The sequence below is a fragment of the Phocoena phocoena genome, chromosome 3 (genome assembly GCF_963924675.1).
Source record: "Phocoena phocoena chromosome 3, mPhoPho1.1, whole genome shotgun sequence".
In the NCBI taxonomy this organism is placed as follows: domain Eukaryota; kingdom Metazoa; phylum Chordata; class Mammalia; order Artiodactyla; family Phocoenidae; genus Phocoena; species Phocoena phocoena.
Window position 1 is genome coordinate 87,986,858 of NC_089221.1, and position 15,235 is coordinate 88,002,092.

The window sequence follows — 15,235 nt, forward strand, 5'->3', positions numbered from 1 at the left end:
AACCACTGGGCATTTTCATCTGGAGTCCATCTAATTTGCAAGGGGTGAGAGAAGGCAAGGGCAGGGGTGGGGTGAGGTGAGGGAGGCAGCAACTATGTTAGCTCCCCCGGCCCCAAGTTGTTGCTTAGAATTCAGGCTGAAGGAAAGAAAATAAAAATCTGACATCTGCCAAAAAACCAATAACAAATCCCTTCTTAGGATGAGCAGTTGGGTGGATCTCTGGTGTTCCAAGACCCTGATGTTTTCTGTGACAGGTGATGGGAGGAGACTGTGCTATAATGTCAAAAGCATCGCCAGGAGGAACAGTAGGATTGCCAAAAGGCGGCTGGGTATCCTTGGTGTTTGTGCCGCGTTCTCGCCGCGGGATGGCTCGGCTGACTCGTGTACGGTATCATCTGTTCAAATAGAAAGCACACATTCCAATGAGATTTCACATCCTTAATAACTCTCTTGCAGCAGCCTGCTGTTAACAGACCGCGCCACCCTCTGCAGAGTAGGGTAATGAACCTTGTGCCACCATTGACTTTCATGTCTGCATAATCACTCATTATTTACAGCAAACAAAGGAGAGGCAGAGAAAATTGCACTTTCTTGGCAATATTAATACTTTCCTTAAAAACTGAGGTGAAAAATGTGCACACTGTAACCTCTGGCACGTGAGCTACTCAGGTTTGCTAGCAGTCAAACACACCATTTACAAACTTGGTATCTGAATGTACCTTTTAAACCCAATATGCCCTGGAGGAGCAAGTAACGGGGGTCGGGGTGGCAGGATGCAGTTAATGTCGGCACATTAGTGGTTAACCAGAATGGGCTGCCCTTTTTCCCCCTTTCAGCGGTTTCATAGGATTAGTGTTGAATGCCTGGTTGTTGGACGTCTAGATGAATTTTCAAATGTGAAGAATTAAATGCCAAAACAACAGCATTTTAACTAAACTACACATAGCGCTCACCAAACCTAAATAAATCGGTGCCCACTGGCTTGCCTACAATTAGGAATCAACTGTGGTACTATTTCTATTACAAACCCTGTATCTCCAGGATTAAATTACTTGAACTTGACTATTTTTATTTTTGTCAGGCTGAAGCTGGGCACATAAATTATCAGTGTGGATGCAAACTTTCCTCTAAATAAAGTGGATTAAGTGAGGTAAGCTTCTTTTATTTAGCTATAAAGTGTTCTATGAGACTGCCTCTGACTCGGATAGCCTTCCTGAGCTGCATGATTAACAGGCTCAACTTCGAAACAGGAACTTTGCAGCAATTAGTACCTAAAGATAGACTGGAGGCTTGCCTACGAGCCATGCTATGCTCTGGCGTTGCCCGTCTTCTTCCTTCCACCTGGCTTAACTCGTGCTTTTAGACTCAGTGATCTCTGAACTACACGTGGGGCCACCAGTGGGATTCTTTGGTAGATTTTATTTTAGCATCAGGAGAACTTCCTGTAGGAGGCTCAGCGATTGTCAGGCTGGATTCACTGTATGGTCAGTCAGAGAGAATGGGTACAAGTGAGACTCTAGTGGTTGTTCCCAATTCCGTAGACCTCAAAGGATAATCGCTAGACATCCCTGAATGACCCACCTCGAACACCTTAATGGACTAGTAACTCTATTCTGTTAAATTCATTTCTGTTTTCACATCACACAGCGTGTCACAATAGGGATGCTTTTTCTTTACTAGGCAGAGTCACACTCCCTGTTATTTGTCCTAAAGCGACCACCTTGCAGGCTCAGGCTGGTCTCTACTTCAGGTATGCTCACATGGGCTGTTTCTGTTCATTACATTCACTCCCTATATGAACTTAGAAAGATGTCTTCTCAGCATTGAGGCTTCTGCTCTGGAGTGCTCGTATCATTTTAGCCTGTCCCCACGTGTAGAAGCTGCTGCATCCCTGTGTCAAATTTGCTCTCCTCTCCTGGACCTTAGCAAACCTGCATGGAATACCTATTAGCTTAGGAGACTAGAAAAGGTTAGGGAGCAAGAATGGGAAGTTAAATGGATGCAGGGGAAAATGTAAAGCCCCACACGATGCAGTCAAATACTTGTGGACTCTTTTCTCTGCTGTTTCTTAGCCTTGCAAATGTATTAAATCTGTAGTTAGGAGGTAGACATAAATGCCCTTAACAGCCCTGAAAAGAAAATCCAAATCACTGTCTTAAGAGCACCAACCTGTTTGTTCTTATTCGGAATAATGGAGTACTTCAGGCTTAATTGTGAAAGAACCATAAACCCAGAGGATTCCAGAGTTCATTTTGAAATACCACTTATATTTATACACCTGAAATTACATCAGCTATTGGGTTCTTCTCAGTCTTATCTTCACCAACATATTACCCAGTCCTCTTCCTTGTAAAGTTTGGAAGTGTACTGATAAAAGAGGTACCCAAGTAACACGTAGATACTCAGTTGTGAGCTTGAAGGGGACTCGCCTTCTCAGTCTGACCGGGGTGCTCAGCGAGGGCTGTCCACGCTCTAGGCCCACACGGCACAAGACGGGGGAATGAACCTTGCACACCTTTGAGACGAAAGCGTTTGTTTATCATATAAGAGAAGCCATGAGGCCAATGTGCCTTTTGATCCTCAAATCATGGCCATCTTTGGAATTAACCTTTTTCAAGGCAACCAACCAGTAAGTACCCTCTTGCCCTCAAAGGAGAAAAATCAGTCCCCTTAGGGGACCAGGGTTCTTCTCTTCTCACTGTAACATTGGTCCTGCCTCAGGATTCTACAGAGCATCCTTTGATTAAACAGGGCCTCAGTGTTGTTGGGAGATTCTGTGGCCCCCAGGAAGCAAAATGAAAAACAGGCTGTTTGTTTGTTATTTAGGTAAGTCTGAGCAATTTCAGAATTCTAAAGAGGAAGTCATAAGCAAAGTCTATCCCAGTGGAAATTACACCTAAACACGAGAGAACTTCTAAAACTTGTAACAGTGAATGTGGCTTGGAAAAAGAAAATACTTCTCTTCAGAAGCCAAATCAAGTCTTGCCTCCTGGCTACAGGATTCCACAACATGAGGGTTTTCAGTGGTTAACTGAGAGAATACGAGCAATATTTTGGAGCATATTATGTGGCATATGTGTGCCCTGAGATCATCCTGTATCCCTGATGATAGGAAACTGGCAGGCAGAGTGTGCAAGCAAACAAAAGAGACAAACACATTCCAAAGACAGGTGAATTAGTATACATTGCTGAGAACATGCAGTGGAATCCTTTCAGCCTTGCTGGCTTCATAAAGTCTGGGTCTGCACTCAACCATCCAGCACAGTGGTGCGGAGCTGCAAGTATGAATTTTCGAAGGAGTACAGGGAAGTATCAAATCTACTATTGCATTCGTGCAGCCAGGGATCGTAGTTCAACCTTGTCTTACTTCTTTAGTGAAGGTGATCACCAGAATGCCCTTAAGTGTAGTCATGACTGACTCAGGGAGCTTCTTCCTGCAAGCACACCTGCATGCCTCTCCCCAGCACACACACACACACACACACACAGTCTGACCACATTCTGTCAAAGCTTTGCAAACTTCTATCGGTTACAGGTGTGTAGATTTGGGGGCCATCATGGACTTAAATGCTCACTGAAAAAGAGTCTGTTTCCCCAAAGACAGTGAAATATGTTCCCATGTGAATGCATGTTAGCATCTTGCATTTTATCATTAGTTGAATTCAAAGGTAGTTTTCCTAATGTCAGAACAGTCCTCAGTGTGTCTCTTCATTACCAGTGAAAAACATGCAATCTGTTATGTTTCTAAACAGCCTCTTGCTTTCCCGATAGGCAATGGAATTTACCTGGAAAAAAGATTACTGGAAAGCTCTGCCTACATTCTGCAACGGTGTACATCAAAAACTCTTAATTCAACATGCCCAACCCTGCCGGTCAGCCTACACATGACTTATGAACAAAGCCAAGATAGTAAAAGTCCTCTCTGTGGACATCTCTATGTCTAGCAATGGTAAGAGAATCCTTTCATACTAATGTAGGAATGGGAGTTGAGAAATATGAATATTACACCTGGATCTGTGTGTAACTAGCTGCATGGCCTGGGCAAGTTACAAAAGGAAGAGTGTAGACTCTGGGGTCCTTAAAAGATCTCATCTCACTCACAGATCCTGTGATGGCCCAAGTCCTCACGCTTGTGAGGAGTCTGGAACCTTGAAAAGCCACGGTAATGCTTCCAGATTTCCAGAACACAATTAAAATGTCTCCATGTCAGCACTCATTCCTTGCAGCTTTCTAAAGCAGCTAACGGATCCCTGGGGAGCCACTAAGGCCTCTGAGAGCTTAGTGTACACACCTCTCCTCTGTGCTCTAGATAAGATGCCTGCCTCAGAAAAACAGGAATGCTTGTGGAAAAAGCCTAACCCTTCCTGTCAGTTACAACGTGGCAGCTATTGTACGCCCTGAGGCACCACATTTACTCAAGGTAGGTTTCCCTAAGGCTCATTGACTGTGTGTCCCAGTAACAGTACTCAAAGGATAAAGTGGACCTCACAACCTTTTAATTTCCAGGGCCATCAGAAAGGTAAGTCCTACTGCAAATAGGTGAAAAAAAAAAAGTCTCGGTTTACATAAGAGGGGGCTTACAACTTTCTGGGAATAGGAAATAATTCTACTGTCCTTAAGCTTTGAGATAGTCACAGGAGATCTCAAGCAAGTAGGGGTGAGGAAAGGAAACCGCAGGTAGGTGGGCATCCAGGGGCTATGAGGCACACTCCTCAGTGAACAGAGGATAGAGGGCTCCCCCCACCTCATAATCAGTCTAGCTGCATTAAAGAGCCAGATTGAATTTATAACCAAGTGGAGGGTTTACAGAGTTTACATTATCCACAGTATGCTGCAGTACAAAGGCTTCAACGATCCCGTTGGTGGGTTTTATTTTTCTTCACAGTGATGGGAAAGTTTGGGGGTATGGAAGATAGAAGTAGTAGAAAAGATTTACTTGTCCTCGATGCTTGTTTTGCCTCAGTAATCAGGGATCACGTTTGGCTCGACAGACTACTGTGGATACGTTTGTGGGAGCAGCAGGTGCATGAGTTTGTGGTGTTAGGAGGCAACACGGTTATGCTTCTCCAGACCTATTTCTATTGACAACAGCACAAATAATATTTGAAGTAAAATGAAGCCCTTTAGATCAGTTCAGCGATGCATGTGAATTTCTAGAGAACACTAAACAGGTTGAATTAGTTGCTATTTTGTGCAATAGTCTTATTACTTTTATCCATAGATTTGGATATAATATAAAAGTAAAGTTTTATAAGCACATAGAGTAGAAATTTTTTTCTGTCTTACATGAAAGCAGATCCATTAATAGTCACAGTAATTCACCAGCATGCTCAGAGGATATGGTAAAAAAGTAGTGAGACTTTTAGCTTTCTGATGGGGCTTCTACACTAGGATACTGCATTGTATCAAACCCATGTCAAAAAAAAAAGAGAAAAGTCATAATTTATCTAACATGCATTACACAGAGATACTGGAGGAATGAGGTAGAATATAAGTAATATTCGCGTTGCTAGCAATGAGCAAAAGCAGAGCAACTGTAACATGCAAGCATGCGGAGAGGAAGAAAGGAAAAAAAGTACTGAAGCACCAGAGAGAGATGCATTTGTTAAGAGAGATTCTCTAAGCATACTAACCTGCTGGTTCTAATGAATTTTCTACTTTGTCGTTAACATCGAAAACACGATCATGAACACCTATAGTTTTCATACAGCTATCTATAACAAAAATAGAGATAACAGCCAAATATGTTAGTGAAGACACCCTTAAACTCCCGCTTCTTTCTTTTTTCTTTCTAATTTTTCCTTTTACTTATGGAGAGACTGTTTTACAATCAGTGGCATGTATCCAAATGCCAATATTGTTCCCATTTGCTGTGCACGTACAACAGTCTGAGAAACAACAAGTTAGCAACTGCTGTGTACTTAAATAAAGGCATCATGAAAAATAATGAGAAAAAATTTGATGAAAACTGAAACATGGATGTTGATAATACAAAACAGATACCACACAGGATTTACAGTAAAAAAAAAAAAAAGTTTTACCGCTGTGAACCAGACCACACAATAGAGCATGCGCAGTGAAGCCACCCTCGGAAGCTCATTTTAGTGAACTTACTTGTTGGTCGCACAAAGACTTTGAGCTTTAGACAGGACCGTCTTCCATTATCTGGGATTGCAGAGGCTGTGGAGAAGACAAAGAGAGCAAGAGAGAAAGGAGAGAACACCACCAGATTATTCATTTGCAAGTGCAAATGGGCCACAGTAAATTCTTTCATGAATTCTTCCCAGAAGATGAAACAGAAATACTTTTCAGACTGACACTGACTGACTGCCGTCGAAAGGGCTACTTTCCTATACCTGTCTTTCCTTTGCAATACAATAAAGAAAGAATCATGCAAGAACGTTGGTAATCTACAGACGAATACTTTGGATTCTTATTTCAAAGGCTCTTGCGTTTAACTTGATCTGTAATCAGTTTTCTCTAAAATAAGGAGATAACGCCGCACGAGTCCTCCTGCTTTCATAGAGAGCAGGAAAGGGGCCCCGCAGCCACCAGAGCCCAGGGTGTAAGCGTTGGCAAAATCCAGTTAACAGTTACAAGGCCAACTTAAACATGACCTAGTTCTGCTGGGGAAGGCAAAGCTCTGTCTGTCCTGAAAGCCTGTCTGTCAGTGCTTTGCAGGTAATTCAATTAGAGGTTTTACTCAGAACTTGGCTCCACATTCTGTATGACTAAACCAAACCCAGCAACTTCCATCAGGCTATTATAAGTACAATATGCTATTGAGAAAGTACTGGGTTGCAATGGTACATTTATTTTTAAAAATTTGCCACAGAGAAGGATGGAATTAATAAAGTGGGCTTACCAAAACATGACAACATGTTTCAAGTTATAAATCATTTGAGGAAGAAACTTTCTTCTCCTCTTCAAGATAATAAGACTGTAAACTTCCCCTGCGTTTGAAAGATGATCTCCCCTCAGTACACCCAGCATAACGTCAAAGGGATTTCCAAGGCAGTAAGACCCTTAACAATCACATATGTTTACACATGCATTCTAAAGATGACAAAAATTACAGAAACGAGTGCTGCATACTTTCCTCCCTATGTGTTTGCTTCAAGTGTTTTCTTTGTTCAGAAAGAGCAGATGATATCAGTCAAAATACACATGGCTCACAATTAGTTTGGTAATACCGTCAGTGACAAAGAGAGGACCGGTGTTCAGTGTGCCTTCTGCCTCCTCTATTCTTACTGTCCCTCATGGTGAGCCCAGAAAACGAAAATGCTGATTTTGCAGGTGAGAGGATTCAAGATGCAAACTCTAGGTTAATTTCCCAGCAATCTCCTCATGTAACTCCAGGTCCACATCCTGGAGGAGAACTTATAAAGTCACCACCTAAAAGACATCAAGCTGGAAAGGACCCTCGTGTCGCTATGCAACACCTGTTGAAAACTCTCTTAATTCTTAGACCAAAGTAGATACAGAAAAGATGTTTTCAGCCCTCCCCACCCTCGTGTTCGCTCTGACAAGCAGTTAAGAAGTGCTAACAGCTGGCTTTGCCGTAGGCTTTCATTAAATCAAAGTCGGAAAAACTCCCTCTACTGACATTTACAGTAACTAGTGTGTTATTTAGGGCACAATATTTGCACTCTGTGGTTTGATCCAGGAAATGATGTTCTTCCTGTGGACCCCAACTGCAAATGTGCACGTCACAAATACAGTACACATAGGTGACTCCAATTCGTTAGAAAAACCACGGGTTCTTGAGATAGTTTATATCTTATTTATGAGAGGTGGTGTGAAAAAGTGACACATGGATATTTACGCTGCTGTGCTATGGATTTCTGAGCTGAGATGAACTTACTGCAAGCCTTGTGAACTTGATTTACCACATGCAACAGCTGATTTTACTGATGATACTGTAAGATATAACAGGCTCAAGGCAAGATCAAATGTTTGTTTTAGTGGGGGAACTTCTTAGAGTTAGCACACATTTTTCAGATTTATATATAGGAGAAATCCTGTAAATCCAGGACATAAAAACCATTGTGGGGCACGCTGGAATAACTAAACATCAACACATGATAAACTGTCCAGGAAAAATTCAAGAGAGTTCTCTCACCATCTCGCAAAGAGGGACAATTAGCCTTAGTTACTGGATGAGCTATATTATTCTGTACACTAGAAATATTAAATGTACTTATATTTATATAAAGACCTCTCTTCCCCATCCAACTTCTCCCTTCCTCATCTCCTCTCTGTCACCAGAAAAGCTGTATGACAATGATAACGTGACTGATACCTTATGATGCTGTTTGACTATTATACTCTAATCTTTAGAAAGACTGATAAACAAAGAATATAAACATATAATGTGAGTACGCAGTGCAGATTACATTAAGTCCCTTGACTCCGCAGCCTCTGACCTGAGCTCATGAAATCTTAACCTAAGTCGGTATAACTTGGGTTCCTTGTTTGCCACGTTGAAAAACAAATATAATACCAGAAGGCATAAAAACTTTTCCCATATGTGAGCAAAACTCAATTTTTTATGCAAGGTTTAAAAAACTGGGAGTGTGGCTTTATTCCATGTCCTGTTCCAGGTTTCTTAACCCCACACCTCTTGCCTGACAAATAGAGGGTTCCTTTATATCACTTACTAAGAACGATTATTATTAGTAATATTTGAATATATAAGGTAATATGAAAGTGCTTTACTAGTCACACCTAAACAACAAAGCGGAGGCTTGAAGCATTAAAAACACAAAGCAGAGGAACTGAAAAATGTAATAGTCACACAAGTAAATTTATAAAGAAAATCCTCTTGGGATCAATTATGAGCAAGATTGAAGATGGACATGAGGGAGTAAAAACTTAAAACGTGTCTGGCCTTTGTCAGGAGGTCGGTATTATTGATCTCTAGGGTTCTAGAGACACACATCACTTTATGCTAAGTAACACTATTTTATTTAAAACAATACGCTGTTTTCCTTAGAAAATTAATAGTGACTGTTTGGAAACTGATAGTAAATAATTACTACCATTTATTATATGTGACTGCAGCTTTATCTATCCACTCAAACGCTTTTAAAACTGCTACGTACAGTTGCCCTGTTAGGTGCTGTGGACGCAAAGATGTATAAGACAAACTGTTTCTGTCCTTGTGCTGTGCTTATCCCAGCTGGGGACATAGGTAGGAAACACAGTTTAGGGACCAGGAGGCATCCATGTGGTAACTGAGGTTTGCATGAGCTTCATCTGGGCATGCGAGGGTGTCGCGGGAGTGTTTATCAGAGGGAATTTCACCCAGGCTTTACAGGTCCTCCAGAAGCCAAACAACAGCAACTGGGACAAAAGAATTATAACATTTCATCCCTGAGTTCCCAAATTGGAGCTTTAGCAACCAAAAAGAGGTCTTCACCTGCAAGAGGGGAAGAAAACCTAGACCTGAACTCTTCCTATAATGATATTTGGATTTTCTGTGGAGAGGACGCGGAGAAAAGGGAAGCCTCCTACACCGTTGGTGGGAATGTAAATTGGTACAGCCACTATGGAGAACAGTATGGAGGTTCCTTAGAAAACTACAAATAGAACTACTGTATGACCCAGCAGTCCCACTACCGGGCATATATCCGGAGGAAACTCTAATTCGAAAAGATACGTACACCCCAATGTTCACAGCAGCACTATTTACAATGCCAAGACATGGAGGCAACCTAAACGTCCACGGACAGATGGAAAGATAAAGAAGATGTGTATATATTTATACAATAGAATATTACTCAGCCATAAAAGAGAATGAAATAATGCCATTTGCAGTGACACGGATGGACCTAGAGATTATCACACTAAGTGAAGTAAAGCAGGCAGAGAAAGATAAATACCATATGATATCACTTACATGTGGAATCTAAAATATACAAATGAACTTATTTACAAAACAGAAACAGACTCACAGACATAGAAAACAAACTTATGGTTACCAGGGAAAAGGGGGGAGGGAGTTTGGGATTACAATATACAAACTACTGTATATAAAATAGATAAACAACAAGGTCCTACTGTGTAGCACAGGGAGCTATACTCAATATCTTGTAATAAACTGTAATGGAAAACAATCTGAAATATATATATATATAACTGAATCACTTTGCTGTACACCAGAAACTAACACAACATCGTAAATCGACCATATTTCCATTAAAAAAAAAGATATATGGATTTTAAAATAGAATTTTTCAGATTAAAATGAGAAATTCAATTCATGTCTTAAACATTTGTCACATAATCCTAATTCATATCCCTTTACTCAGTTTACTGCTGAAAATGTACATTTGGAGTCAGGAAGCTGGGAGTAGGGGTGTGGGGACCATTAAAACAAGCACAGCCTCCCATCCCACGATCGTAATAGCAACTTTATAAATCAGTCCACAGAGTCCCTTCCCCCTAATGATCTGCAAAGTACCCATCACAACCTTACAACACATAATGAAATATAATCTAGGGGCCCTCTGGCTCTCCGTGTTTAGAGTATCCTGCTAAAAAAGGGCTGTTTATCTTCACTCTGTTGCATGACTTCAGACAGGAGCTCCAACTTCAGCCTTTCCTGAAAACCTGTTTGCTTGCTCTCCTGGGGCTCAGGTGAGCATGGCTCAGCACTTACCAGCCAATCTGATACATAAAGGGGACCACATTCAACGCCTCCAAATCCGTACTTCCAAAGGCTGTATTTAGCGTTGCAAATATCTGTAGCATTCACATCACAATGAACTGTGGGCCCATCGGCTGGCTGTGGCATCATGCTTGTGGCAGGCAACTTCTGACCTAGCTCCGACAATCCGCACCTGGTATGCATGCTCTGTGTCTGCCCCTCCCCTCGAGAGTGGGCTGGCCCTGGTTGCTTGCTTCTGGTGAGCAGAATACAGCAAAAGTGATGGGATGTCACTTGTGATTATGTTGTAAAAGACTGTGCCCTCCTTTCTCCTTAGCACTCTCGCTCACCTTCTGAAGCAAGGTGCCGCACTGTGAGGTTCTCAGTGGAAAGGCCCACATGGCAAGGAGCAGAGGGAGACTTCCAGACAAGCGCGTGCAAGAAGCTGACACCTCAGGGCAACAACCCGCAAGGAGCAGAATCCAGCTAACAATCGTGCGAGTGAGCTACAAACTGAATCCTTCAAATGACTGTCGCTTTGGGAGAGACCCAGACCCAGAGGACGCAGCTAAGCTGCCCCTGGATTCATGACCCACAGAAATGGTGAAATAATAAATGCTGTCTTAGCCACAAATTCGGGGGTGATTTGTTACTCAGGAGCCAACTGACATAATGCTGTGCAATCATGGGTTTCCCATGCCCACTTGAGGCTTTAGGACTAAGGCACCGGAGTGCGCTGTGCTGAAGGCTCCCACACAGCAGCTCCTCCCTGATTCTGCTGTCATGTCTAAACAAACGCACCCCTTAGGAGTTTACTTTTCAAGCTACTGGTACAAGTCCACTTAAAACAGGCCTTGAAGAGAGGTAATTATAAACTGCTGTTGAGGAAACACTACAAGACATCTCTATTTGTTTTCACTCCGGCATTTAAAAACTGTTTTTCATTTTCCTCCCCATGCCACTTAGCTTTTGCTCATGTAGCCAGCCTGTGCCGCGTCTCGTAATTAGCATGGTGCCTCACATTAACTCCAAATTGCTGGGGGAACCTAAATGGGCTTTGATACAAAACGTAAACTTAAATCCTAAGAGAGAATGCCTTTCCTCAAATGTGAGGAACAGAATATAAAGATGGGCTTGAAGACACCGGAAATAAAAGGACTTCAAATAGTAAGTTAAACTTTCTCTTCGTATCAAAAAACTCCTATTTATCTTTTACACAGGCTATCAAATTAAACATAAACATCATGAGATTTTAAGCAACTCAAAAGCAATCAAGGAAACAAATGTTCTTCTTCATAAGGAACCGAAAGTTTAGAAGGAGAGGGGTGAGATTCTCATATTTTCTTCACATTTTCAGGCCCAATCCTGTACTCATTAGTTCATTTTATCATCCCTCTGCCTAGCCTAATTCATCCTCAAATCGTAATTCCAAGTGTCCCTTGTCAACCTGAGTACTTTGGGAAATTTTATTTTTAAAAAATAATCAGCTGCTTCTTTTCCAAAGAAATGAGTGTGTGTGTGTTGGCGGGGGGTATTAAAAACACAGTTTTCCATTGTGCTTGCCGCAGACAATATTTCTTAATTTGTGCCAAGTCAAAAGAAAAGATGGGCTATTGGCTGTTAGCACAGCCCAGTTTTTCCTCTGTAGGTTTTCACGTGGTCTCACATACAACATAAATATATGTAAATTAGACAGGTGATGGCAGAATTAAGCATTAATATTCTTTTCACAATACATGCTGAAGAAGTAAAGCCCATTTAAACAAGTGGTACTACGGAAAACGTCTTGTAGAATTTAATGAGTCAATAAAATCCATTTTGTGTATGTGGGTAGAGGGTAGGGAACAGAAGAAGTGGTGGGAATAGGATAGAGATTAACCAAAGCCATATGGACTTCTTGGAAAATGGTTACCAGATCCTCAGGAAAAAGTCTTAAAACAAAAGTTAGGCCTCTTGAAAGAAGACCCCAGCAACAACTTGCAGCTGGCTATCTGCCCTTCTTAAAAGCAGCACAATACCTAATTTTCATATTAAAAACAAAATCACCAGTTATGATGCAATACATCTCACCAGTCTACCTTCTGAGATTTAAAAGTCACGCTTTAATAACCTGCTTTTGGCCCCGGGTTTATCAAGCTTGCACCCTGAGAGCAACCTCAGCCCCCGACTGCTCTGCCCACACAATTCATCTCCCACAGCCTGCTGTGTCTCAAGAAGACTTGAATCACTGGCAGGTTAAGGTCAAAGCCCCAGAGGTAAAACTTGGAAATGAGGTTACTAAGTAAAGGTGGAAGCCTTGGAGAAATTTAAAATATCATGTAAACAACAGATACTTTGATATGGCTCTGGGGATGTTTCTTTTTAAAAAACTAGAAACGGAAGAGGGGTATTTCCAACAATAAAATAAGGGTAGCGTGTACTCTGCAAGCTAAATCTTGGTTTCCACACCAGGGAACTGTAACAGGGACAAAAAATTAGGGCAGAGTTCAGGGTGAGAGAAGTAAAATAAGTTCCAGCTGTGCAGCCTCAGACAAAAGAAAAAATAGGAGGTACCCACCCATCACACCCATGCCCCCCCCCCCCCACCTCTCTACCCCCTTAGGCAAAGTTTCCCTGCAGACGGCTAACCTAAGTGTTATTTAAGTTCCAGCAGCTAAGCCTCAGTAGATCAATTACTTTTTCTTAGCAACCTCAAATAAATGGCTGAGGACAAATTCTTTCCACGATTTCTAGGAATAAACAAATAAGACATTATGTTTTTGTACCCATTTGTTTGAAGTGTGGGCAAACTTTTACTTGCTTTTTAAAGCACAGGGACAACAAACCTTGTTTCTACTGCTTATTGAGGAAGGCTAGTCCCATGTATTTGGATATCTGTTAAGGCATGACCAAAAAATAAACTGGATTTCAGAGAATGCTTTTAAAATATCCTCTATAAGAAGCATTTCTAATTCTTTTTAAGAAAAATTTAAGTCAGCTTAAACCTCAGATTCTGAACCTAGACTTGATTTTCTTCCATGATATGACTGGCAGATTCCAGCCCACATAGGCACAGAATGCAACATAACACTTAGATATCATTTGAATTGTTAACAAAACCTTAAACACGAGGAAATACATAGTTCAGTTCCTAACTGGATATTTTACTATTTTCCAAAAATTCACTGAACATCTTTGAACAGTTAGGGAAGAAAAAAAGTTTCCTATTATACACTAGTGTTGTAACTATTTTCTGAGAACTGGGCTTGCCTGAGGCAGTACTACTGAAATGACTGTACCAGGCCTTTAAGGTCAGATAGTTGTGTCTCTTGTTTGTGGTGATTTTGGTGAATTTCACCTGCTCTACCAAATAGGTATAATCTGACAAAAGAAGACAGGAAAAATGATTCATTTATAAAAACTCTTCTTCAGCTAGAAGCCACATAATAAAGGTAATAACAACAAAAACAAAAACTTAGACAAATGCAGAATTCCTAGAATCCCACGGAGGAACTATTTATATTATTACTTTGACACAGGGCCCTTGGGTCATCTCTGTGATGTGCTATTGGGGTGACAGTTAACTGATAAGCAATGAAAGCCACAAATCCCATTACTCATTTGTACAGTATTAACAGAAACTATGTCATCATCATACAGCACTAATGTAGCAAGACAGCAAATTACTAATAAACATCAAGTCAATACGATCCAAAGAAACTCCTAGAAAAAAGTTAATATTTCTTTGAACCTTTCATAACCACTGTCATCCTTATCTTCCTTGGTGAAGGGCCCTGGAAAGGACATGGGTTAGTGGTTTGAGCGCATGTATAATGATGATCTGAACTTTCTCCCTGGTTCACGCATTCTGACTTGTTTTGTGCCTTGCAGTCCGCTGGTTAACCCATATGGGCTTTGGTTTCCCTGTGAAATTACCCCTCTAGAAGAAAAGTTGAAGTATGACCAACTTTAGAGGGCCTGTGAACTTCTATATTGCACTTGGAAACTCAGGTGACAGATCCCTTTAGGTCTAGAATATCATTTCACTACTCCACAGATTGATACCATCAGCTCTGCCCGTATTGCTCCCTCCGCACAGCGATTTCCCTAAAGCAAGCAGCCTCTGGTTCTAAGTGCAAATTTGGGGTGGAGGGAGGGGGAAGAAAGGATCAGCTCTGGATAGTTGTGACAAAAAGTTATATATGGGCTTCCCTGGTGGCGCAGTGGTTGAGACTCTGCTTGCCGATGCAGGGGACACGGGTTCGTGCCCCGGTCCGGGAAGATCCCACGTGCTGCGGAGCAGCTGGGCCCGTGAGCCATGGCCGCTGAGCCTGCACGTCCGGAACCTGTGCTCCACAACGGGAGAGGCCACAATAGTGAGAGGCCCGCGTACCGCAAAAAAAAAAGTTATTTATGAGGCATAAGGGAAACCAGGGGGACAAGTGTGACCCTTTACTTCTAGCCTAAATTAGACAAACTGGATTCTCCCATAGTTTTGTGTGTATGGAGGCTGGGCGTGGAGGGCAAAGGGGTTTACGTGAGGATGTGCACTGAAGCTGGGGTGAGAGTTTAGAGAAATCGGAAAGGGCAGTGAAAGACCCTGTT

General features: G+C 41.7%; 1 protein-coding gene across 2 annotated transcripts in view; it reads right to left on the reverse strand.

Moving 5' to 3' along the window:
- Positions 1-273: 273 nt before the first annotated feature.
- The window catches only part of EFNA5 (ephrin A5), a 275,984-nt gene continuing 261,022 nt past the window's right edge, over positions 274-15,235 (reverse strand). The window contains exons 3-5 of one of the 2 annotated variants that reach the window (XM_065874734.1): positions 6,115-6,180; positions 5,634-5,714; positions 274-395 (exon numbers count right to left, since the gene is read on the reverse strand). In XM_065874734.1, the coding sequence (XP_065730806.1) occupies positions 274-395; positions 5,634-5,714; positions 6,115-6,180 (269 nt within the window). The remainder of the gene's footprint in view (positions 396-5,633; positions 5,715-6,114; positions 6,181-15,235) is intronic. The other variant, XM_065874735.1, reaches the window with a different exon arrangement.